Consider the following 22809-nt stretch of genomic DNA (forward strand, 5'->3'; position numbering starts at 1 on the left):
AGTAGGGAGCCAAATCTGTGTAATCCTAGGGGTTGGAGGGCATATCCCCTGACATGAGCATTCTGTGGGGCAAAGTTAAGGTTATATAATCCAGCTGTGTCTTCTAGGGAGGGCGTGGAGAAAGAATCAGCCTTCCAAGTAAATTCAATGTGACTTTTGTCTCAAACATCCTATTTTCTTTGTCTTTGGTACACAGTACAATCCAGGAAGCAGTTTTCGGCGCTTCTGAGTCGTAAGTCAGGACTAGTGTTCATCTGGGGATATGGAAATCAGTCCTTACTTTGTTTGAGGAAATGTGTGTTTCCTTTCATATCTGAGGCTGATGGTCTGGCTGAAGCTATTGCTATTATCAGTGGTCAAGAAGAGGCTCAAGTCACTGACTTTTCAAACACGAACAATAATGATTTGTCTGATCATCTCAGTGAGACTGGTAGCCTCTTGAACATGGTGCCCATTGTGTACTTCTCAGGTCATAGGCTTAGGCACAGGGTGGTAGTGTGGACTGGCTTTGGTCGTACAGGTTTTGAGCCTTCAGGAGCCAGTCAGTCATTCTTAGGAGTATTGCCTGTTCTTAGTGACATTGTACTGCCTCATGCACAGTCTTAAAAGGTTCTTTGGCCTGTCCCATTTATCTCCTTTTAGCTCTTCTTATGTTATTTGTCTGTTCCTCGCTTTCCCTCTATTTGCATGTGATTGGTTCTCTTATGCTCGGTGGGATTGCACTGCATTAACTACCACTCCTCTGCTGATAGACTTCTGTCTTCTAGGCTTGTATAATGAGCCTGCCTAGCCATGTGATATGAATTGCATCGATTCCCTCTGGACCAGAGCCAAATGAGTGGTTACTGAGCCACAGAGAGAGTGGGATATGAAGCTCCTTGATGTTCCCGGGTTGGTGGAAATTTGATGATTTATGAAACCTGTTTCTATCTACTGGCCTCCCAAAGAATGTGCAGACTTTCTTCTTTCACTGTTAATGAACCATTACCCATTGTGTTGTCCAGCTAGCAGAACTTTGGTCTGAATTCTTGATGAAAATCTCTGACATTTCCTGAATCCACATAGGTTCTTATCAAATGTTTAACCTTACTTAGTTCTGCTTAATTTCTCTGCTTCTCAATTTATCCACCTCTTATTTATTCACCACCTTTTATGTTGTTTCTGTGCATTTGAGATCCAAGTTTTAGTTTTTTTAGCCATCACTTGGGAGCTGTGTGACCTTGGGTAAAGCATTTAAGTATCTTACACCTCTAGTTGTTAATTTGTGAAATGGACACATTAATATCGTTCTTGCAGAAAGGCATGGGATCTGACCCAGATGATGGCTTTGAGGTTTCTTCCAGCTTCAGAATATACGATGTCCATTCTGTTCTATTGGTTAGAGTATAGTCATCATTGCTGGTTAAGGATTTTGATTTGATTTGATTTGATTTGATTTAATTTTTATAAAGTTTTTATTTACTTTAAGAGAGTGAGAATGGGGGAGGGGCACAGGGAGAGGGAGAAAGAGAATCCCAAGCAGGCTCCGATGTGGGGCTCAAATTCATGAACTTGGAGATTATGACCTGAGCCAAAATCAAGAGCTGGACGCGGGGCACCTGGGTGGCTCAGTTGGTTAAGCGTTGGACTTTGGCTTAGGTCATGATCTTGCGGTTTGTGAGTTCGAGCCCCGCATTGGGCTCTGTGCTGACAACTCAGAGCCTGGAGCCTGCTTTGGATTCTGTGTCCCCCTCTTTCTCCGCCCCATCCCTGCTTGTGCTTTGTCTCTGTCTCTCAATAATAAGAGACAAACGTTTAAAAAAATTATAAAAAAAAAAAAAAGAGCTGGATGCTCAACTAACTGAGCTACCCAGGTGCCCCTAATTTAATTTTTTTAAGTTTATTTATTTATTGAGAGAGAGAGAGAGAGAGAGAGAGAGAGAGATTGAGCAAGCATGAGCAGGGGAGAAGCAGAGAGAGAAAAAGAAAGGAGAAAGAGAATCCCAAGCAAGCTCTGTGCAGAATATGACTTAGGGCTTGATCTCACAAACCGTGGATCATGATCTGAGCCAAAATCAAGAGTCAGACACATAACTGACAGAGCCACCCAGTCACCTCAAGGATTTTAATTTTAGGCTGATAGCACTCTAAGTTGGGATAGTTTTATTGAGGATAATAATCTACTCAATTCTTGCTGAGTACTCAATAACTTCTTAGATTCAACTCTATTTAATTCATGAAATATTTATTTTACACCTGGTGGGTCCTGGAAACAGAGATGAAAGATAATTCAGTCAAGGTCCTTACCCTGAAGGAACTCCCATCCTAGGAGAGAAATGGGAGTGACTAATTAATTAATTCTCTGAAGGAATAGGAAGGAGATAGTGTAGTATAGGGAAGGTTATTTAATCTGCATCTTGAATAATAAATAGGAATTTGCCCACTGGACATGAGGACTTAGGTGATTTCAGACAGAGGGATTGGCATTTGCAAAGGCATAGAGGTTTAAAAAACTGACATTTAAGGAACAAGACATCTTCTGTATACCTTGAGCATAAGTTGTGTGTATATGTTTGTGTGTGTATGTATTTCTTGGGAGAGAAAAGCAATGGGGAATAGATTGGTGAAATAGATAGGATCCAAATCATGAAGGGCATAAATTAATTGAATAAGAGAGACATTAGGTTAATTTATATGCTAATTATGGGGACTGGATTAGCAAGGGCATCATTAGGTCTGATTTGATTAAGTCTTAACTTGATTTGATTCTAGATTCCTCAGAAGCCAAACCTGGGTACAGTCAGGTACAGTAGTATACTTAAAATTAAAATGTAATAGCCATGTTAAAAAAAAGTCTTTACCTTTTAGAAATATACACTGTAATATTTTGGATGAAATGATATGATGTGCTTTGAGATAATGAGGGAAGGTGGAAGTGTTTGGGCGTGATATTATGATTTATAATAAGAAACATATTTGCTCTTGTCCTCATCTCTGGCTCCCAGCTCTTAAAACCCTTGGAATTTCCTGTGATGAGAGTGATAAAGGTGTTTCTTCTTATGTTAGTGAGGTGACTTTTAGTCTGGTATTTCTTCCTGTGTTAATGAGGTGAATTTTGGACCTCACCTAAGGATGGGGCTATTTGCTATCAGAGCCAACCTTGGTGACTGGAGAGTTGGAACTTTGAGTCCCACCCTCCTGACCTCCAAGGAGGGGAGAAGGGCTGGTGATCTAGCTCAGTCATCAACGGCCAGTGATTTAATCAGTCATGACTTCACAACAAATAAAAACCCAAAGGATGGAGTTCTGAAAGCTTCTGGGTTGGATTGGTGAACACATGGAGATGCAGGGAGAATGGGATGTTCAGAGAGGGCATGGAAGCTCTGTGCTTCTTCCCACAAACCCTGTCCTGTGCATCGCTTCCATCTGAGTTCTACCCTTTTATAATACACTGGTGAGCTAGTGAATAAAATATTTCTCTGAGTTCTCTGAGCCACTGTAGCAAATTAATCAAACCCAAAGAGGGGATTGTTGGAACCTCCAGTGTGTAGCAGTTGGTCAGAAGCATGGGTGACAACCTGTACTTGGCATTGGGGTCTTAAGTGTGTGTGTGTGTGTGTGTGGTGGGGAAGGTTCAGTCTTATGGGACTGAACCTATGGGATTTGACGCTATCTGTGGGATAAAGTCAGAATAGAGTTGAATTATAGGAGACACCATGCTGGTGTCTAAGAATTGCTTCAATGTGTGGGAACGCACCCATGTTGGAATTGGGGTACAGAACCCTTGTTAGTGGGGTTGTTGATGAGGCATGATTTGCTATGATTGTTGAGGCAGGATGATGCATACATGGAATTCATGTATTCATTTTCTCTATTTTTGTATTTGTTTGACATTCTGCACAATAAAAAGTTAAATAGTTGCGGGTATGTAATTCACAATTATATCATTTCATTTATTTATTCAACCTTCAGAAATTAATTGAGCATCTACTCAAAAGAGGCCTAAATTGGGGTCTTAGAAAATTTTCGATCTTAGTATAAAGAGCTTGCAATCCAGGAGTGGAGGTGACAGGCACATAAGTAAGTCTAAGATAAGTAGGAATATTATGAATTTCATATATTGAAAACAGGTCTACATTAAGTACTGTGGAAATTCTGGAGAGAAATCTTTTCCAGCTCGGAGGAATCTGGGAAGACCCTATAGTGAAGATGGCATTGAGCTTTATTTCTTCACTTAATTCAACAAATATTATTAAGCCCTACTATAGGTACTGTAGGTACTGTTCTCAGTCCTAAGGATCCAGTAGTGAACAAAGCTGATAAAGAGCCTATTCTTATGAAATTTACATATTAATGAGGACAGATAGACAATACATAATAAACATAATAAATACATTTTTTAAAATTTATTTTGAGAGAGAGAAAGAGAGAGAGAAGTGGGGGAGGGGCAGAGAGCGGGGGCGGGGGGGGGGACAGAGGATATGAAGTGGGCTCTGTGCTGACAGCGAAGAGCCCCTTGTGAGGCTCAAACTCATGAACTGTGAGATCATGACCTGAGCTGAAGTCGGATGCTTAATCAACTGAGCCACCCAGATGCCTCATGAGTACATTTTATCATATGTTAGAAGATGATAGATGTTACAGAAAAAAGAAAACGTAAGGCATAGTGAGGAAGATTAGTAAGGTTGGGTTAAGGATAAGGAGAGGAGGTTGCAGTGATAAACAGGTGGTCAAGGGTTGGCACATGGAAGAAGGTGATATTTGGGCAAACGCTTTTTTAAAAAAAATTTTTTTTTAAATGTTTATTCATTTTTGAGAGAGAGAGAGAGAAAGAGAGTGCGAGCAGGGGAGTGGCAGAGAGAGAGTGGGACACAGAATCCAAAGAAGGCTCTAAGCTCTGAGCTGTCAGCACAGAGCCCGATGCAGGGCTCGAACCCATAACTGTGAGATCATGATCTGAGCCAAAGTTGGATGCCTAACTGACTGAGCCACCCAGGTGCCCCCACTCTTTTTTTTTTTTTAATGTTTATTTATTTTTGAAAGAGAGACGGACAGGGACAGAGTGCGAGCAGGGGAGGGGCAGAGAGAGAGGGAGACACAGAATCCGAAGCAGGCTTCAGGCTCTGAGCTGTCAGCACAGAGCCCGATGCGGGGCTCGAACTCAGACTGTGAGATCATGACCTGAGCCAAAGTCAGACACTTAACCGACTGAGCCACCCAGGTGCCCCTGGGCAATCACTTTTTTTTAAAGAGTCATTATTTTTTACTCTTGATAAGGGACTTGGCCAAGTGAGTATCTGAGTGAAGAGCATTCCCACCAAGGGCACATCTGGAGCAAAGGCCCTGAGTGGGAAACCTGCCTCGTGTATTTCCAGAGCAGCAAGAGGACTGGTGTGGTTGGGGCAGAGTGAGCAAGGGGGAGGAGTAGGAAGTGAGGTCAGAGATGTAATGGGGGGGAGGCAGCGGTGGTGGTAGTGGTGCCAGGATGGGGGGCCGACCTTATAGGTGATTGTAAGAACTTTGGCTTTTACTCTTAATAAAATGAGGAGCCACTGAAGGAATTTGAGCTAGAAGTAAGTGTGACATAATTTGGTTTATAGCTTACAATGATTACTTTGGCTGTTATGTTAAGAACAAAAAACTGGGACGGGAGACCTTTTAGGAGGCTATTGGTGCAGTCTTGGCAAGAAAAATTTGTAACTCAGGCTAGACCAATAGCAGTGGATAGGGTGAGAAGTGGTCAGATTTTGGTTAGGCTTTCAAGGTGAAACCAACATAATTTCTTGAATGATGGGATATGGGTTTTGAGAGAAAAAAAATGTCGAGGGTGACTGAAAAATGGAGTTGCCATCAGGGGAGAGAAGGAAGGTGCAAGAATAGCCGTTTTGGGGAGACAAGAAGATCAGGAGTTCAGTTTTAGACATGTTTACCAGACACCTGAATGAGGTCAGGAAGGTGGTTGGAGTTTAGAGTTTGGGAGAGAGGCCTGGGGTCCAGGTGTATATTTGGAAGTTACTGTCATAGAGATGACATTTAAAGCCACAAGCCCGGATGAATTCATTGAGGGAGTGGGTGGGTTAGAGAAGACCAGGGGTGGACCATGGGTCATTGCATCAGTAAGAGAACGGAAGAGAAGCAACCAGCAAAGGAGCCCAGTTCACAGGGGGGATGATATGTGAACCTGGGAAGTCAGTCCTCTGAGGTGAGGGATCTGCTTGAATAGGAGCAGGATGATGGTAGAAAAAGAGATTATAGATAATTAATAGCATACATGTTTAGTATTCATGTATTTTTAAGTTTCCTGTTTAATGGAAACTTCATTCACATCGAGGCTGGTGTTAGTTTAGTTTAATACTCTACTGTCTTACTGGATTCATTAATTTGCCTTCTCTTTCCCCTTCTTACTGGGTCTCCAGTGAAACTCCTGTTTCCTATTTGGTGCACTAGTTTGTAAGGGTTCCAAACGGGCTGGCTCTAGTTTGCCAGCCCTTGGCTGAAAAGATTTTTTCCCCCGCAGGTCACCTTTGACCTGGATCATTCTTACAGATGCATTGGGTTAGAAATCAGTTATGAAGTAGGTTGGCCAGTTCCTTTGAGTCTGTTTTTAGCCGGCATCTATTCTAAATATAGGTTATTTGCATCATCTGTGTGGCCTAGTACATGACATATTTGATGGGAGATTGGTCTAGGTGACCTCTAGGATCCCCTTCACCCTCAAGATCCCAGTCCAGTGATTTTCTTAAAAAGTAAAAAACCCGCAAAATTCCTTTTGAAACTCTGTCCCCCATAGATTCTGCAGCACAGTGGTCCTCGGGGCTCTTCCTGTGAGTGAGTCTTGATCTCTTTTCATTTTCCTTCCCAGGCTCCTGATCTAACCTTTTCTGTTCCTTGTGGGCTCTGTCCTCAGCCCTGTTCTTTTCTCCTGCTCTCCACTCTCTGGTGACTTTCACCAGGCCATGCCCTCACTTCCCACCTCTACTCTGGTGACTAACCGATGTGTAGTTTAGCTCTGACCTCTCTGTGGAGGCAAAGGCCTTTCAAGGTTTTCCATTACCTAGATGTTAAAATCCAAACTCCTTAGCCTGGCTCAGGGCCCCCCTTTGTGCACCACCTGGTAGCTGGACTCCATTGGGAGGCTTCCAGTATGTTATCCATCATCTTTTTTCTTTTTTTTTTTTTGAGAGCGAGCTCATGCACGCGAACAGGGCAGAGGGGCAGAGAGAGAGAATCCCAAGCTGAGTGTGAAGCCTAATGCGGGACTTTATCCCACAACCTTGGGATCATGACCTGAGCTAAAATCAAGTGTCAACCAACACTCAACCGACTGAGCCACCGAGGCACCCCTATCCATCATTCTTTCTCCTTGCCTTTGCCCCTACTCTTCTCTCTACCATCATTACTTCCTCTTCTTGCCTCTATCTCCCTGCCCCCCATGCCCAGCACACACCAAGCTGATACCCTGCCCTTTGAGAACCTACTCAGGCCACTTACTCTTCATGATTCAGCTCCAATGACTATGTCCCTTGGAATCCATATCACATAGGCAAGGTTAAAAGCATTTTCTCTGTGTGCCCACAGTATCTTATGCACATTTCCACTTTAGCACTTGGCCTTATTGCTATAATTATTAGGGCAAAAAGAGTTGAATATGGTTGAACGTCAAATATATTTGTAAGTTGGTATTTCACTAGACTGAGTTCCTGGGAGAAGAGTTTGGTCCCGCTCATTGAGACCTGACCTTTAGAAGGTGCTTATTTTGTACTAAACAACAAATAAGTCTGTGTGAGTCCATGTTTATGAGAGATACACGGACTTTGATATGAATCAAAGTATATTGGCATAAATGGGCAAAATTGGATCTTTTTTATGATTATAAGCCTTTAAGTATATTTATTCTTTTTCTCTTGTAGGAGAACAATTCTTCCAAGGATGGTCTCCCATTCAGAGTTGAGGAAACTTTTCTGTTCAGCTGATGCAGTATGCTTTGATGTTGATAGCACAGTCATCAGAGAAGAAGGAATTGATGAGCTAGCCAAATTCTGTGGAGTTGAGGATGCTGTGTCAGAAATGTAGGAACAGTATTTATTCACTTTATGAGATGATAAAAAATTGCAAAAGAGAGTGACGTTTCAACAACATGTAGGACCAGAGCCACATTTCTCTGATTTTTAGTCCCTGGCTATAAATCATGGGCAGTAAGCTGCTTCTTCCATCATTTACAACTGAATTCACTAGTGTACATTATCCAGTCATCCATTTATACAAATATTTATGGAAAAAGGAAAGTTGCCCCTGACAAATAAATATGGGTGACATGCTCTTAGCTCGGTCAGAGGAACGATGACCATAACTCACCAAAGAAGATGACGGGGTGGGGGATCACCATGTGTCCAGTGCTTTGTGTCATGGTTGAAAGTGTGGCCTCCGTGGTTTGCTAGAAAGCTAGTTTTGGTTCAGAGTCTCTCAGTTTATGCCTGCAGTATTATTGCTGCCTACAGTCACCAGGTCACGGACCATTTCATGTTCAGCTGCATTTGATGTGAGACGTGGCTGCAAAATCTTAGTATGATTCTCAAGCAAACCTCCCATATGTTTATTCCCAGGCCTCGCTCTCACGGATCGTAGCATGCGTGTTGTATGGTGGAGCTCTAGGTAGCACCTTCCTCCTGGGTGGACTTTGGAGGAGCTGGGGAGGTTGGGCACGTAAACTCTGGGGACATCTGACTCGGCTGGCCTGACTGTTGGGTCTTCCTTCTAGGACACGGCGAGCCATGGGTGGGGCAGTGCCTTTCAAGGCTGCCCTCACAGAGCGCTTAGCGCTGATCCAGCCCTCCAGGGAACAGGTACAAAGGCTCATAGCAGAGCACCCCCCCCACCTGACTCCTGGCATAAGGTAAGAGGAGCCCCGGTCCGGGTTCTGTCAGCACCTGTGTTTGGGGGCATTTCCTCTTGAGAGTCTCTCACCATTGCTCTAGTGCTCCCTTCTGTCTCGTTCTTTCAGCCTGTGGTCTTGTCTGGCTGGTTGGCTCTGCCCACGTCTGCCCTTCCTTGCTCCCCAGGGAGAGCCTAAGCTTCCTCTCCATTTTGCGTTTCTAGGTTCATGGGCTGAGGAGACTTGTGGGATGGTTTCCTAAGCAGTCCAGCCCTACCTATTAATTTCTAAGTGCATTCAGAAAAACATTCATAAAACATTATAATTCGCCAGGCGATATACCTTATGTGATGTATTTGGGCAGATGCATTTGGGAGAAAAAGATGTTTTTTAGTTTTCTCCTCATGTTTCATGTTTTTTCTTTTATATAATCAGGGTCTGGTATATTTTATTTCTTTTTTGCAGGGAGCTGGTAAGTCGCCTGCAAGAGCGAAATGTTCAGGTTTTCCTAATATCTGGTGGCTTTAGGAGCATTGTGGAGCATGTTGCTTCCAAGCTCAATATCCCATCAACCAACGTATTTGCCAATAGGCTGAAATTCTACTTCAATGGTAAGACTTTAATGGTGTCATTTCCCTTTCTCATCAGTTTTAGTATCCAGTATCTTTTTTTTTTTTTTTAAGGGTTTTTTGTTTGTTTAATACATCTGAAAAGAACGCACTTACAAAGAATTGAGACATGTGAAAGCATTGGTTCAACACTAATGAATCTACAAGAATTAGGATTTGGGGAAGGCGGAGAAGATTACCTAAACATTTTTAAAAATTGGGAACTGCAACCCAAATAAGCAGATAAAATCCCCATTAACACTTATGAAGAGTCTTCATAAGACTCCATGATTTTTTTTACTAAACTAGAGAGCCTTAACTAGCTACTCTAGGGTTCCTCGTATGCAAAACAGAAATAAGGGGATTCCCCTGACTGGTCCCCACGTTGTTAAATGTCCTCCCCACCACCACCCGCACCCCAGCTTCTTCATGAAGCAGGTCTGTCTCCATCCTCCAACTTGAAAGAGGATGTGCATCATTCCACAGACATCTGTCTTCTAGCACCACCCCTCACACTTCCTCCATCTACCAGGTCTCCGGCTGTGTTCTAGGAACACCGTATCATACGCTGTTAAGCTGGACATCTACGATAAGCATGTAAGACAATGACTGACAGGGGAAAAAACGTTTTTTAATTACGTACTCAATCCATTTGGTGTATTTCAAAAGGTGCAATACTTTTCTTCATTTATCAGTGAACGAAGTTAGAAATTAACTTCAAAAAAAAAATCAGCAAATGACAAACAAATTTCCTTGAAAGTCACAGTCACATATAGAGTGCATCCTAGAAAAGAGGGGCAAGACAGGTTCCACCCGCTTTCATGAGTTTCATCAAGTACTAGACCTACTCAAGGGTGGAGAGAAAGGCAGCTTTCAAAAAGGAGTGTGTTATTAAATGAGGCATTTACTATACTCCTTCCTAAGAGCACCAGGTGGGGGACAAGTGTTCTAAACTAGATCTAGGAAGTGGAATGTGGAGTCAGTCCATCCTCCTCCCTTAAGGGCTGTCCAATGGTTACTGGATTTAAAAAACATGACTAAATAAAAACAAACCCCACACACACTCCCCCCCCCAAAAAAAAAGAAAAAAACAAAAACAAAAAGAACAAAAACAAAAACAAAACCCCTAAATGTCCCAGATTATTCTCCAGAGTGGATGGAGCCCCGGGAGCAGCTTCAACAGCCCAAATTAGTCTGTTACAGAGTCATCACAAGCATGCCTGGCTTTTAAACAAACAAACAAACAAAAAAATTTTTTTTTGAAACGACAGAACAAAAACTAGTACTAACCGCTTTCTGACAATACACAATTACTCAAATTAACTAGTACTGAGAGGGGGAAGGGGACCATACCTATGGGCCTTGTCTCACACGAGTGCATGTGGGTAGGTGCAGGGCATTTGTCATTATTGCAAAAACGAATTTTAATTTTTAATCTTTAGTTTGATTTAACATTGCTTTTAGTACGATGCTGACACCAGCTGTGCGGAAAGGGCTCTGGAGATGTTCATAGCAGCACACATCTGTGGGTCTTCTTCGGTTCTGGAGGCTCCAGGGCAGCCAGTATTGCTTCGTCAAATACATTCTTTAGGCCTTGCTGTGTGAGTGTAGAACACTCCACATACTTGAGCGCCTTCAGGTCACGGGCCAGCTTTTCAGCAGTCTCTGGAGTGATAGGCTTCTGTTTGTTCTTGGCAAGTTTCTCAATCGTAGAGGGGTCATCTCGGAGATCAATTTGGGTCCCAACAAGCAAGAAAGGAGTCTTTGGACAGTGGTGAGTTATCTCAGGCACCCACTTCTCCTTCACATTTTCAAATGAGGATGGAGAGACCACTGAAAAACAGACTAGAAATACATCTGTTTGTGGATAACTCAGCGGTCGTAATCTGTCATAATCCTCTTGCCCTGCAGTATCAAAAAGTCCAAGAGTATATGGCTCTCCACCAATCATAACTGTGACTGCATAGTTGTCAAAAACAGTCGGTACATACTCCGATGGAAATTTATTTGTTGTGTAGGATATCAGGAGACAAGTTTTACCAACGGCACCATCGCCCACAACAACACACTTAATTGTCTGCATTGCTGAAACAGTTTTGTATCCACTTTAAATATTTCAAATTCAATGGTGACCTCAGCTTCTCCGCCGGGGCCTAGTATCCAGTATCTTATGTAGTGTCTGTTGGGATGCAACTTAAGCAAGGTGGCATCAGAGTTAAATACTGAGGCAAAGGATACTCTTGACTGAGGTCTTTTGCTCCGTGCAAAACAGACTTGGGCCATCATCTCTCCTAGCTTTAGTGTCCATATAATCATCTATCTGTATATAAATGTCCATATCTGTATATATGTCCATCTATCTGTATATATAAGTGTCCATATAATCATCTATCTGTATATAAATGTCTGCACATTGATACCCACATGACTTACTCTGTCTCGCATTATATTTCAGTTTTATGAGAGCTCTCATGTATTCAAATCAATCACAGGCTAAGGAAGGAGAGTTTGCTAGTGAGTCACTGCACTGTCGCTGCCTTGATGGGAAGGGGCAGAGAGGGAGGGAGAGGCAGAGAGAACTCTAAGCAGGCTCCAACGTGGGGCTCGATCTCAGAACCCTGAGATCATGACCTGGGACAAAATCAAGAGTTAGACGCTTAACTGACTGAGCCACCGAGGCGCCCCTCTGTCGCTCCTTTGAAAGTGCCTCCTGGCCCTTCTGTGTACCATCACAGCTGCAGCTGTAGTTTTCCATCATTGCATAATGTCTCTAGTTATGTCAAGGACTGGCTGACATCCTTAAAACCAAATAATATTAATTTAAAAATTTTAGATGTGTTAATAAAACATTTTGGATGGGTCTGAAGAGAGAGTGAGTGTGCTAATTACTGTAAGAAATAAAATTGATCAGATATAAGTTGGAATTGCCTCTTAGATGAAATTATATATTAACTTTTAAAAATTTTAATATATTATCATTTCATGATGTTCTGCCATGTCAGCAAGGTTTGAGAATTACAACTATGAAAGCTTAGAGGATAAAACTGATTTACCCCAAGGCATTAATGATTTAAAGGAGTTACCTCAACAAGAAGTATTTGCAAGTGAGAAGCAAAGTTGTTTATGTGGGGCTGTGGTGTAGAAATCCAGGCCGGGTCACTTCACTGAGGGCCATTTTTAGCTTTCTCAGTGACATTTAAGTGAGGGTATCATCTATGCAAAAAGCTGGCCCTACTGATAGAATTCTGTGGATCATTAACACTGTTGTAACTGCTCTTTTAAGGTGAATATGCAGGTTTTGATGAGATGCAGCCAACAGCCGAATCTGGTGGGAAAGGAAAAGTTATTAAACTTTTAAAGGAAAAATTTCATTTTAAGAAAATTATCATGATTGGAGACGGAGCCACAGACATGGAAGCCTGTCCTCCTGCTGTAGGTATTAAGTGTACTAGTTTTCTCTGGTTGTGGTTCTGTTTTAAACAGCTGATTTAGAACTTGGTATGATTGCTTAGGTGAGATAAGAGAGAAGAACATCCAGGTGTCACTGTAAAACAACCAAAACAATTAAGACACCTTCAGTCTCAATATGTCAACTGACTTTTTGCAAACCTGAAAAAAAACCATCTAGAACTTTACCACCCTGTTCCTGTGGTATGGCTGCCACCTCTTAGCCCCAGTGTGTGCTCAAGGTTTGGCTTCGATTCCCCAAATAATACCACAAATAATAATTCAGATCTTATAACTGTAATCAAAATTTTACTGTCTTTTTATATTTGACGAACTATTTCCTCATATAGTATCTTCTCCTTTTTTTTTTTTTTTTAATTTTTTTAATGTTTATTTATTTTTGAGACAGAGAGAGACAGAGCATGAACAGGGGAGGGTCAGAGAGAGAGGGAGACACAGAATCGGAAGCAGGCTCCAGGCTCCAAGCTGTCAGCACAGAGCCCGACACGGGGCTCGAACTCACGGACCGTGAGATTATGACCTGAGCCGAAGTTGGACGCTTAACCAACTGAGCCACCCAGGCGCCCCAAGTATCTTCTCCTTTTTACTGAGTAGGGAACTGAGGCTGGTGGAGGTTTGATAACGTGCCTGTATTAAAGCATTTTATTCTTCTGAATGAATGCTGTTTTCTGAGACTAGGAAACATGCTATACAGCAATGTGTCACTTTCTTGCAGGACTTTGCCCTTATCAGCTCATACTAAATTAAGAAAACCTGAACCAAAAATGTAGTGGTGAGCTTTTTACTACCTAGTTTCCTGAGATCTAAAAATAGTTGTCTTTGTAAATGATTAACCCAAAGTGGTTAAAGAATCTTTGGATCCTTTTAACTTACTTTAGTCAATTCAAGATAAGAAGATGTCTTCAGATGATTTACAATCAAGGCTGCGGTTGACTAAGTCACGAATGCTGGACTAGTCCAATGAGGAGTATGTAGAAGTCACATATGCCCAGTTCTATCAGGGAGCTCCCCCTCCTGATGTCAAGAGGTGACAAAATTATAATTCCAGAGGACCCTTCCAGTCATTGGAAGATGACACGGCCTGACCGAGCCAAGGGAAAGTGTGTGCTGGCACACGTGGTCAGAGGAATGTGTGATTTGAAGGAAGGGCAACAGCCACCGTGTGCAGGCCTGGAAGGACCCAAGGGAGAAGTGACCAGGTTGGGGGCAGGAGGCAGGGAGGCAGCAGAGCAGAGTGAGGATGTTCTAGGCACAGACCTGGGCTGGTCAGTGCACAAGAACTGGCAAGAATGGGCTTTCTCTTCAGCAACCGCTGAAGACTTTATGCGTCAGGCACTTTGGTGTCCCTGTGAGGTCATGGGAAGCCCTGGAAGGCTGCTGGACAGAGAGGGAATGAGTTGGTGTGTTAGGACCCCGAGCGGGTGCTGGCATGCAGAAAGGAGGCTCAGTTAGGAGGCTACACTTAACTGGAAGGTAAGAATCTCATTATGTTTCCCTCCTTATGTGGTATGAGAACAAAAATGAAGAGAAAGGCAAGTAAAAGAATTTTCAACTTCCAAATTGTGTATGTAGTGTCTATATCCTGGCGGAAAAAGAGAAAATACTATGTTTTTAAATTTGTATTTATTTGAGAGAGACAAAGTGAGTGGGAAGGGAAAGACAGAGAGGGAGAGAGAATCCCAAGCAGGCTCCACGCTGCCAGCACAGAGCCTGATGCGCGGCTGGAACCCACGAAACTGTGAGATCGTGATCTGAGCTGAAACCAAGAGTCTGGTGCTTAACTGATTGAGCCACCCAGGTGCCCTGAGAAAATACTATTTTAAAAATGACTACAAGAAGGTGTCACTTGGTAGAAATTAAGGAAACAACATAACCTTCAATAATTTTGACGATGGAGAGTGGAGTGCTGGCAGCAGATCCTGGGACTGTCATCTGCTTCATCCCAGAATAACACCCTCCCTGGGAGGGAGGTCTGTCAGGTTCACGCAGGGCACCTGTCAGGAGGCGCCTGCTCTGGTCCTGATTCTAGGCCAGTGGGATCTCCACTGCACTACAGGCTTCTCTTTATTCTTCCCTCTTTGAGATTGCCTGGCCTAGTTGTGAATGCATCTGGTTTAGAACTCAGATGGGATTTTACCTTTGTAAGCAATTGCATTGGTTTTTAGAGGGCTTCAGTTCTCCTGGAAGCCTGCAGTGTCCCCTGGCCTGATTGGACTGACAGCGGTGTTGCACTGACTCATTCAAGGAGCTCCCAGGGAGCTGGGGAGGCACCCCCTTGAGGCTAGGCTTAACCTCTCTTTGCAGAACAGTTCATTCTTTTCAAACACTTACTGCCCTAGGGTGCCGCTATATCTTTTTTTATTTTTTTAACTCTCCTTTTTTCCCCTTTCTTAGGATGTTTTCATTGGATTTGGAGGAAATGTGATCAGACAACAAGTAAAAGACAACGCTGAATGGTACATCACTGATTTTGTAGAGCTTTTAGGAGAACTTGAAGAATAATACCAATTTTTATACAGTTTGTAACAACTTCGGTTAATTTTTAAAAGTTATACAGTTTGATACCGTTTGCCTAAAATTGCCTATTACAACTTAATGTATAGATTTGGTACTCATTATCTGTACTTCAAGTAAACTATGGAAAACTGCTTTTTTTAACTGCAGTCCTAGTGTTATTATGACCATTAATTACCTGGATAGTTTTATAATCTTAATTCTTTATGTATTTTCCTATCTGTATTTTATTTGAAGCCTTTTAAAGGTGGATAGTAAATTAAACACCGTCACTGTTGGAAATATGGGTTAGGCAGCTTTAGGTGACTATTGATTTTCCCTGTGGTAGGTAAATAAAAGTTATCCATGTATCAGAACAGATTTGTGGCATTGTCCATTCTGCCTGTGATGTATTTCAGTATCTAATATTTCAAGCACCTTTACGTTTTTGGGTAGAAACAACAGCCAGGCAAGGAACCAAGGGGCTGGAGACCCCGTTGATCACAGGGCGTAGTGCTTGTCACCACTCAGCCCCCACCAGCCCTCCCACTGGGCAGAGGGCTAGATGCGCTTTTATTAGCTCTTGGAATTTGTCAAACAGGGAATGTTACAGAGGCTTAAAAGAAAATAGAGCCTTGGAGCGCCTGGGTGGCTCAGTTGGTTAAGCTTCCGACTTCCTCCGACTCACGTCATGATCTCATGGTTTGTGAGTTCAAGCCCCACATCGGGCTCTGTGCTGACAGCTCGGAGCCTGGAGCCTGCTTTGGATTCTGTGTCTCATTCTCTCTCTTCCCCTCCCGCACTTGTGCTCTCTCTCTCTCTCTCTCTGTCTCTCAAAAGCAAATAAATGTAAAAAATAAAATTAAAAAAAAAATGGAGACTTGGAGCGCCTGGGTGGCTCAGTTGGTTAAGCCTCTGACACTTGTTTTTGGCTCAGGACATGATCTCACAGTTGTGGGATCGAGCTCTCCTTTGGGCTCTGTGCCTGGCATGGAGCCTGCTGAAGATTCTCTCTCCTCTGCCCCTCTCCTGCTCACTTGTGTGTGTGCTCTCTCTCTCTGTCTCAAAAAGAAAAAGAAAAAAAAGCCTTAAACAAAAGTAGTGACCTTAAAAAATGGATATTTGATAATCGCATGAAATAAAAGAAGTAATTACACATTTTACTCATTCCGAATGAAGATCAGAGTTTTGCCTTAAATAAATTAAGAAATGCCTCCTAATAGCCTATATGCACCATTTCTTTCTTAACAGATTACTCGGAAAGACGTGAAAGCCAGGTTTGCGTTTATTCTGGGAAGTACCAAGAAAGAGACATTTCAGAACATGCTTTGAAATTATGTGGTTATTGGGGAACCTGGGTGGCTCAGTTGGTTACACATCTGACTCTGGATTTTGGCTCAGGTCGTGATCTCACGGTTCATGGGATCAAGCCCAGCATCGGGTTCTGTGCTGATGGTGTGGAGCCTGCTTGGGATTCTCTCGCCCTCTCTCTCTCTGCCTCTCCCCACCCATCAAAATAAATAAACATTAAAAACAATAGTATGTGGTTATATACCCTCCCTGGTTGAAAATTGGGAGAGGATAAAGAGGTTTAGGAAGTAGGAAGAAGATAATGAAGTAGAAAAGGCCAGAATGGTTTAATATAGGAAATTATATGAGAAAAAATTTATACCTCAAAACAATAATTTAAATTTATCTGGCCAAATAATCAGATATTATTTAGCCAAATAGTCAAGTCAGATGAATCGAATTTCCTTCCAGATCCAAGTTGCCCCGGGAGAGACGTGAAGTAGGTTGGGCAACATTTACATGAGACTCCAGACAACGAGGCGGTTGTTCGGTCGAGGTTGCTGGCTGGCAGCTCTCCTGGAAGCCGTTTTGTGGGACTTGCACTTGCACCGAGCTCCGGGCAGGACTGGGCGTGCCAGGGCTGGCGTGCCAGGGCTGCCGGTGCTGCAAACTGCCGCCAGCAGTGTGCGTGAGCTGCAGAGCCGTCCTCGGGGAGGTGGAGGACTGAAGCCCCTGCTGCTTCTACCTGCCAGGCTGCCAGAGCCCGCCTTCTACAGGGCGGTGTCCTGAACAGGATGTGCACACTGGATTTGGCTCAGGGGAGTCTGCTGGGCTGAGAAGTCTACCCACATAGAACCTTTTAGACCAATTGCACAAGCCCCCAGGCCCCCAGGCTGCCCAGCTCTCAGCAAGCTGCACAGAAGCAGCACACACAATCCCTTCTTTGTTGTGTTGGGGTGAGCCTGAAATGATGCAAGAACTGCCCTAACCTCTTCCTTGCTTTTTGAATTCTGGATTTGCTGGAAACAGCCACAGAGTGGCTCTCCCAGGAGCTATGTACGTGGTTGTGGTAGGACAGGAGTCAGTAAGTGTTGGCAGTGCGATGTGGCTTTCTATCCTTGTGATGCCATTTTTCATTCTGATGATGCACACTGCTTATGTAAACAAAAATAGTTAAGAACTGGGGTCATGAAGTTAAGAATTGAAATTTTTCATGGTATTAAATTGAAACAGAAGTCCCTCAAAGCTTTTATACGCCTAAAAAAGGAGATAACCCAAGGCCTTTATCTCCTATCCCACCCCCTTCTCTGGTTTGCCGCTATGATTCTTCTCTCTTCTGGAGACAAGTGTTTCTTCCTGTCCAGCCGGCTGCCATTCCCAAGAGTTGGGGAGGGCATTCTAGGCCTGGGGCTGGAAGATTCTGGAGATTCAGACCTGGGGTAGGAAGCTTCCGGAGAGTCAGGTGGTCCGCCTCAGCAAATGTTGGCACAAGCATGATGGCTTTTGCCTCTGTGACCCTCAGAATTGTTATGATTGGATGCAGGAAATGTCGGGAGTGATCTGACCACACGTCACACTGCTCATTTTCACATTTCCAAGGTGTTTGCACGTTTCCTCTTGTGATTCTCACATCCCTGAGGTCAGCAGTATAGATATCGCTGTCCTCTTTTTAACAGGGGACAGCAAGCTCACAAGAGTTGATGACTGCTACAGGGTCACATTCAGAGCTGGAGCTCAGGCCAGTGATTTCCTCAGCGTTCTTTATATTATGCATTGCTAGAGAGTTGACAATTGGACGCCTGGGTGGCTCAGTTAAGCGTCCGACCTCGGCTCAGGTCGTGATCTCGAGGTTCGTGAGTTTGAGTTCCACATTGGGCTGTCTGCTCTCAGCACAGAGCTTGCTTTGGATCCTCTGTCTCCCTCTCTCTGCCCCTTCCCCGCTCATGTGAGCTCTCTCTCTCACAAAAATAAACATTTAAGAGAGTTAACAACTTACTGGGGCCAGAACAATATACTGTAAGCTAATACTTAACACTCTGATCACAAATGTTAATGTATATTAATACAGAAGATGAAATTTTATTCCCTAGAATGTAAGATGTGTTTTACAAAATGTTCAAGTGGTTTCATTTTAAATGGTCACTGAACTCTGCAAAAAGTACTAGTTTTAGTACTAATTCATAGAGGACTGTTCAGTACTTTGCTGATCAGTTTCCAACTCTGAACATATTTCTATATATGTTTATTATTTTCCTTTTGAATTGTTCTACTGAGTTTACCTAGGCATATCATCCTAACTCCCAGGATTCCTAACACTTGCATCAAAAATAGTATGAATTAAGACACTGCCCTGCTTTGAGAGCCCCACATATGTATATATTTTTGCCCCATGAATTTTTTTAATGTTTATTTTTGAGAGAGAGAGGGAGAAGGTGAACGTGGGGGAAGGATAGAGAGAGGGAGGCAGAGAATCCAAAGCAAGCTCTGAGCTGTCAGTGCAGAACATGATGCAGGGCTTGAACTCCCAAACCACAAGATCATGACCTGAGCCAAAGTTGACGCTCAACCAACGGAGCCACTGAAGCACCCTGCCCCATGTGTTTTCTAATTGAAACTGATAGTCTCCATACTTTCTCTTTTCCTACCTTCCCTTTCTCCCTCTCCCCATTTACTTCCCCCTTTGCTTCCTTCTATCCATTCATCATGTTATTGAACATCTATGTTCCAGCCAGAAACTGAAGGCATACGTTTAATAATTATTCAAGACTGAAGAAAAGGCTCCTTCACAGGCAGCCGTGAGAATAAGGGGAAAAGAAACAGGTTCTCTCAAGTGCTGGTTTGGAGGAGAGCAAAGTGTGGGTCTGAGAAGGCTTTTAAAAAGGATGATGGGGTGCCTGGGTGACTCGGTTGAGCATCCCAACTCTTAATTTCAGCTCAGGTCACGATCCCAGTGGGATTGAGCCCTGCCTCAGGCTCTGCACTGAGTGTGGAGTCTGCTTGGGATTCTCTCTCCCTCTCTCTGCCCCTTTCCCCCGCTTGTGCTCTCTAAAAAATAAAAAAAAATAAATTTTAAAAAGGAGTATGGATGATATCACATGAATGGTAATTAAAAATGAGTTGGCATGGGGGCTCCTGGGTGGCTCAGTCAGTTAAGTGTCTGACTTCGGCTCAGGTCATGATCTCACAGTTCGTGAGTTCAAGCCCCACGTCGGGCTCTGTGCTGACAGCTCAGAACCTGGAGCCTGCTTTGGATTTTGTGTTTCACTCTCTCTGCCCACCCCTCCCCCCACTCATGCTCTCTCTGTCTCTCTCAAATATAAACATTTAAAAAAAGTGAGTTGGTTGGGGCGCCTGGGTGGCGCAGTCGGTTAAGCGTCCGACTTCAGCCAGGTCACGATCTCGCGGTCCGTGAGTTCGAGCCCCGCGTCAGGCTCTGGGCTGATGGCTCGGAGCCTGGAGCCTGTTTCCGATTCTGTGTCTCCCTCTCTCTCTGCCCCTCCCCCGTTCATGCTATGTCTCTCTCTGTCCCAAAAATAAATAAAAAACGTTGAAAAAAAAATTAAAAAAAAAAAAAAAAAAGTGAGTTGGCATGTGCAAGTAATATTCACCAGACCTACACACAACATATGGAAAATGAATTTGTAAATTTCAAATATTCCCAATGAAAATTCATAGACAAAATAATACAATTCGTTCTTCTATGGACGTTTAATAAAAGGACTTGACAAATTGGGCTAGAATTGCTAAACTGATTATTTGATAGATTAATATAATGATAGAAGATTCCTGTACATCACCAAGTGACCAGATCTCATCTAACCTGGCCTCATAGCAGCATGTGACACAGGTGATCTCATTCTTGATAGACTTAGTTCATTTAGCTTTCATGACATGCCACTTTCTTGAGTTTCTTCCTGTTTCCCTGAGAGAGTTTTTCACTCTCTCTTCCTGGTTCCTCCTTACCCTAGCCCTCTTCTTCATCTACATTCACTCCCCATAAGAATTTATTTATTTATTTTTCGGGCAATAAAGTCCTCTTTATTTATTTAGTATAATCTATTGTCAAATTGGTTAACACACAGTGTGTACAGTGTGCTCTTGGTCTTGGGGATAGATTCCTGTGGTTCATCGCTTACATACAGCACCAAGAGTTCATCCCAGCAAGGGCTCTCCTCAATGCCCATCACCCATTCTCCCCTCTCCACCCCCCCATCAACCCTCAGTTTGTTCTCTGTATTTAAGAGTCTCAGACAGTTCACAAATGCGTATCTCCAGGCGAGGCTGCGCTCCTGAACTGCAGATTCAAATACACACATACCTGTCTGATATCTCCACCTGAATATCTGCAGAGACATCTCAAACTCAATATAAGCAAAATGATTCCTGATCTTCACTTCCCCAGATCTCTTGCACCTACTTCACCTACAGCCTTCCCCATCCTTTCAGTTGGGGAGGCCAAAAACTTGAGTCACTTTTGGTTTTTCTCTTTCATTCACACTCCACGGTCGGTCGTTCAGGAAATCATTCTGTCTCTGCCATCAAGATACATTCAATATCTCACCATTCTCCCTACCTCCACTGCTACCCCTAGTTCAAGCCGCCATTTAAAATGTCAGATCGGGGCACCTGGGTGGCTTGGTTGGGCGTCCGACATCAGCTCAGGTCATGGTGTCACAGTTTGTGAGTTTGAGCCCCACATCGGGCTCTGTGCTGACAGCTCAGAGGCTGGAGCCTGCTTCAGATTCTGTCTCCCTCTCTCTCTCCCTCTCCCCTGCTCTGCCTCTGTCTCTTAAAAATAAATGTTAAAAATAAAAAATAGAAAATGTAAGTCAGATCATGCCCCTCCTCTGCTCAAAACCTTTGAGTGGATCCCACCTCAGAGTAAAAGCCAAGGTCCTTTCAGTGGCCCCTAACACCCTGCTGATCCAGCCCCGCGACCTCTGACTTCTCCCACCAGGCAGTCCCTCTCCTCTGTTCCAGCCAGGGTCTGTGCTGCTCTAGTGCATGCCAGGCATGACCCTCCCTGAGGGTCTCTGCTGTAGCCATTTCCTCAGCGTGGTGGGATCCCCTTCCAAACACTGGCTAATTTCATCACCTCTTTTTGCTTAAATCTCAGCTTTTCAGCAAGGCCAACTCTGACCAGACAGATTTAATACTGCATATTGCCCCTCCCAGCCCACCCTCAGAGTCCTATCTCCATTACCCCGTTCTACCTTCCCCTGCTATAGCATTTATCAACTCCTACCATATCATGTAAGCTACGGTATTTTATGTTTTGATTGCCAGACTCCTTTCACTGGACTGGAAGCTTCACAAGGGCAGGGGTCACGTTTTGTTCATATTATTTGAGGTGTCTGGTGCTTGGCACATAACAGAAACTCACTATTTGTTGACGTGACTAAAGACTATAGCCTAGTGTGAGGCAGGCTGCATTGTGAAATCCAATGACTTAATTAGGACAGAATTCCTCTTCCCAGAGTAGGTGTATTCTGAAAGAGCTCTATTTTAGTTCGTTGCTCTGTGCTTTTCTGAACAGAAAGCTCCTTTAAGAAAGCAACACAAGGGGCACCTGGGTCTCGGTTAAGCCTCTGACACTTGATTTCAGCTCAGGTCACGATCTCATGGTTCGGGAGTTTGAGCCCTGCATCGGGCTCTGCACTGACAGCACGGAGCCTGCTTGGGATTCTCCCTCCCTCCCTCTCTGCCCCTTCCCCTTCACACACATGCGCTTTCTTTCTCTCAAAATAAAAAGAGAGCAACACAAAAAGAGAATGACTGTTTCTAAAAGAAAATGTCATTCTTGCACATTCCGGTGGTCACCAGGGGAAGGGCCCCTGGATGGGGAATTGGGTAGATGAGGCAATTTGGGGAGCCTCATCCAACTCATCCCACAACTGTGAGCTCAGTTGTGATGGTTAATTTTGTGTCAGCTTGACTGGCCTCAGGGATGTCCAGATAGCTGGTAAAACATTATTTATGGGTATGTCTGTGAGGGTGTTTCTGGAAGATCAGCATTTTATTCAACAGAATGAATAAAAGACCCCTCCTCATTAATGTAGGTGGGCATCACTCAATCTTTTGGGGGCTCAAATGGAACAA

The 22809-nt window shown here is 43.6% G+C and overlaps 2 protein-coding genes across 5 annotated transcripts in view; one reads left to right on the top strand and one right to left on the bottom strand.

The window, feature by feature from the left end:
* PSPH (phosphoserine phosphatase) overlaps positions 1 to 15797 on the top strand; it is a 55277-nt gene extending 39480 nt beyond the window's left edge. For 3 of the 4 annotated variants that reach the window (XM_015536169.2, XM_042971300.1, XM_042971299.1), the window contains 5 exons: positions 7890 to 8048; positions 8738 to 8872; positions 9317 to 9462; positions 12743 to 12891; positions 15322 to 15797. In XM_015536169.2, coding sequence (XP_015391655.1) covers positions 7909 to 8048; positions 8738 to 8872; positions 9317 to 9462; positions 12743 to 12891; positions 15322 to 15429 — 678 coding nt within the window. In that variant the 5' untranslated portion in view covers positions 7890 to 7908 and the 3' untranslated portion in view covers positions 15430 to 15797. Of the gene's footprint in view, positions 1 to 7889; positions 8049 to 8737; positions 8873 to 9316; positions 9463 to 12742; positions 12896 to 15321 lie in introns of all 4 variants that reach the window. The other variant, XM_042971301.1, reaches the window with a different exon arrangement.
* On the bottom strand, positions 10967 to 11602 carry LOC102966044 (cell division control protein 42 homolog). The gene has a single exon (XM_042971302.1). It carries the CDS (start codon positions 11540 to 11542, stop codon positions 10967 to 10969), a length of 576 nt encoding a protein of 191 aa, XP_042827236.1. The 5' UTR covers positions 11543 to 11602.
* Positions 15798 to 22809: the final 7012 nt, after the last annotated feature.

The sequence above is a fragment of the Panthera tigris genome, chromosome E3 (assembly GCF_018350195.1).
Source record: "Panthera tigris isolate Pti1 chromosome E3, P.tigris_Pti1_mat1.1, whole genome shotgun sequence".
Lineage (NCBI taxonomy): Eukaryota > Metazoa > Chordata > Mammalia > Carnivora > Felidae > Panthera > Panthera tigris.

Excerpts from the sequence above, each read along its gene's own strand:
- LOC102966044 (XM_042971302.1), bottom strand. The coding sequence starts at position 11,542 with ATGCAGACAATTAAGTGTGTTGTTGTGGGCGATGGTGCCGTTGGTAAA.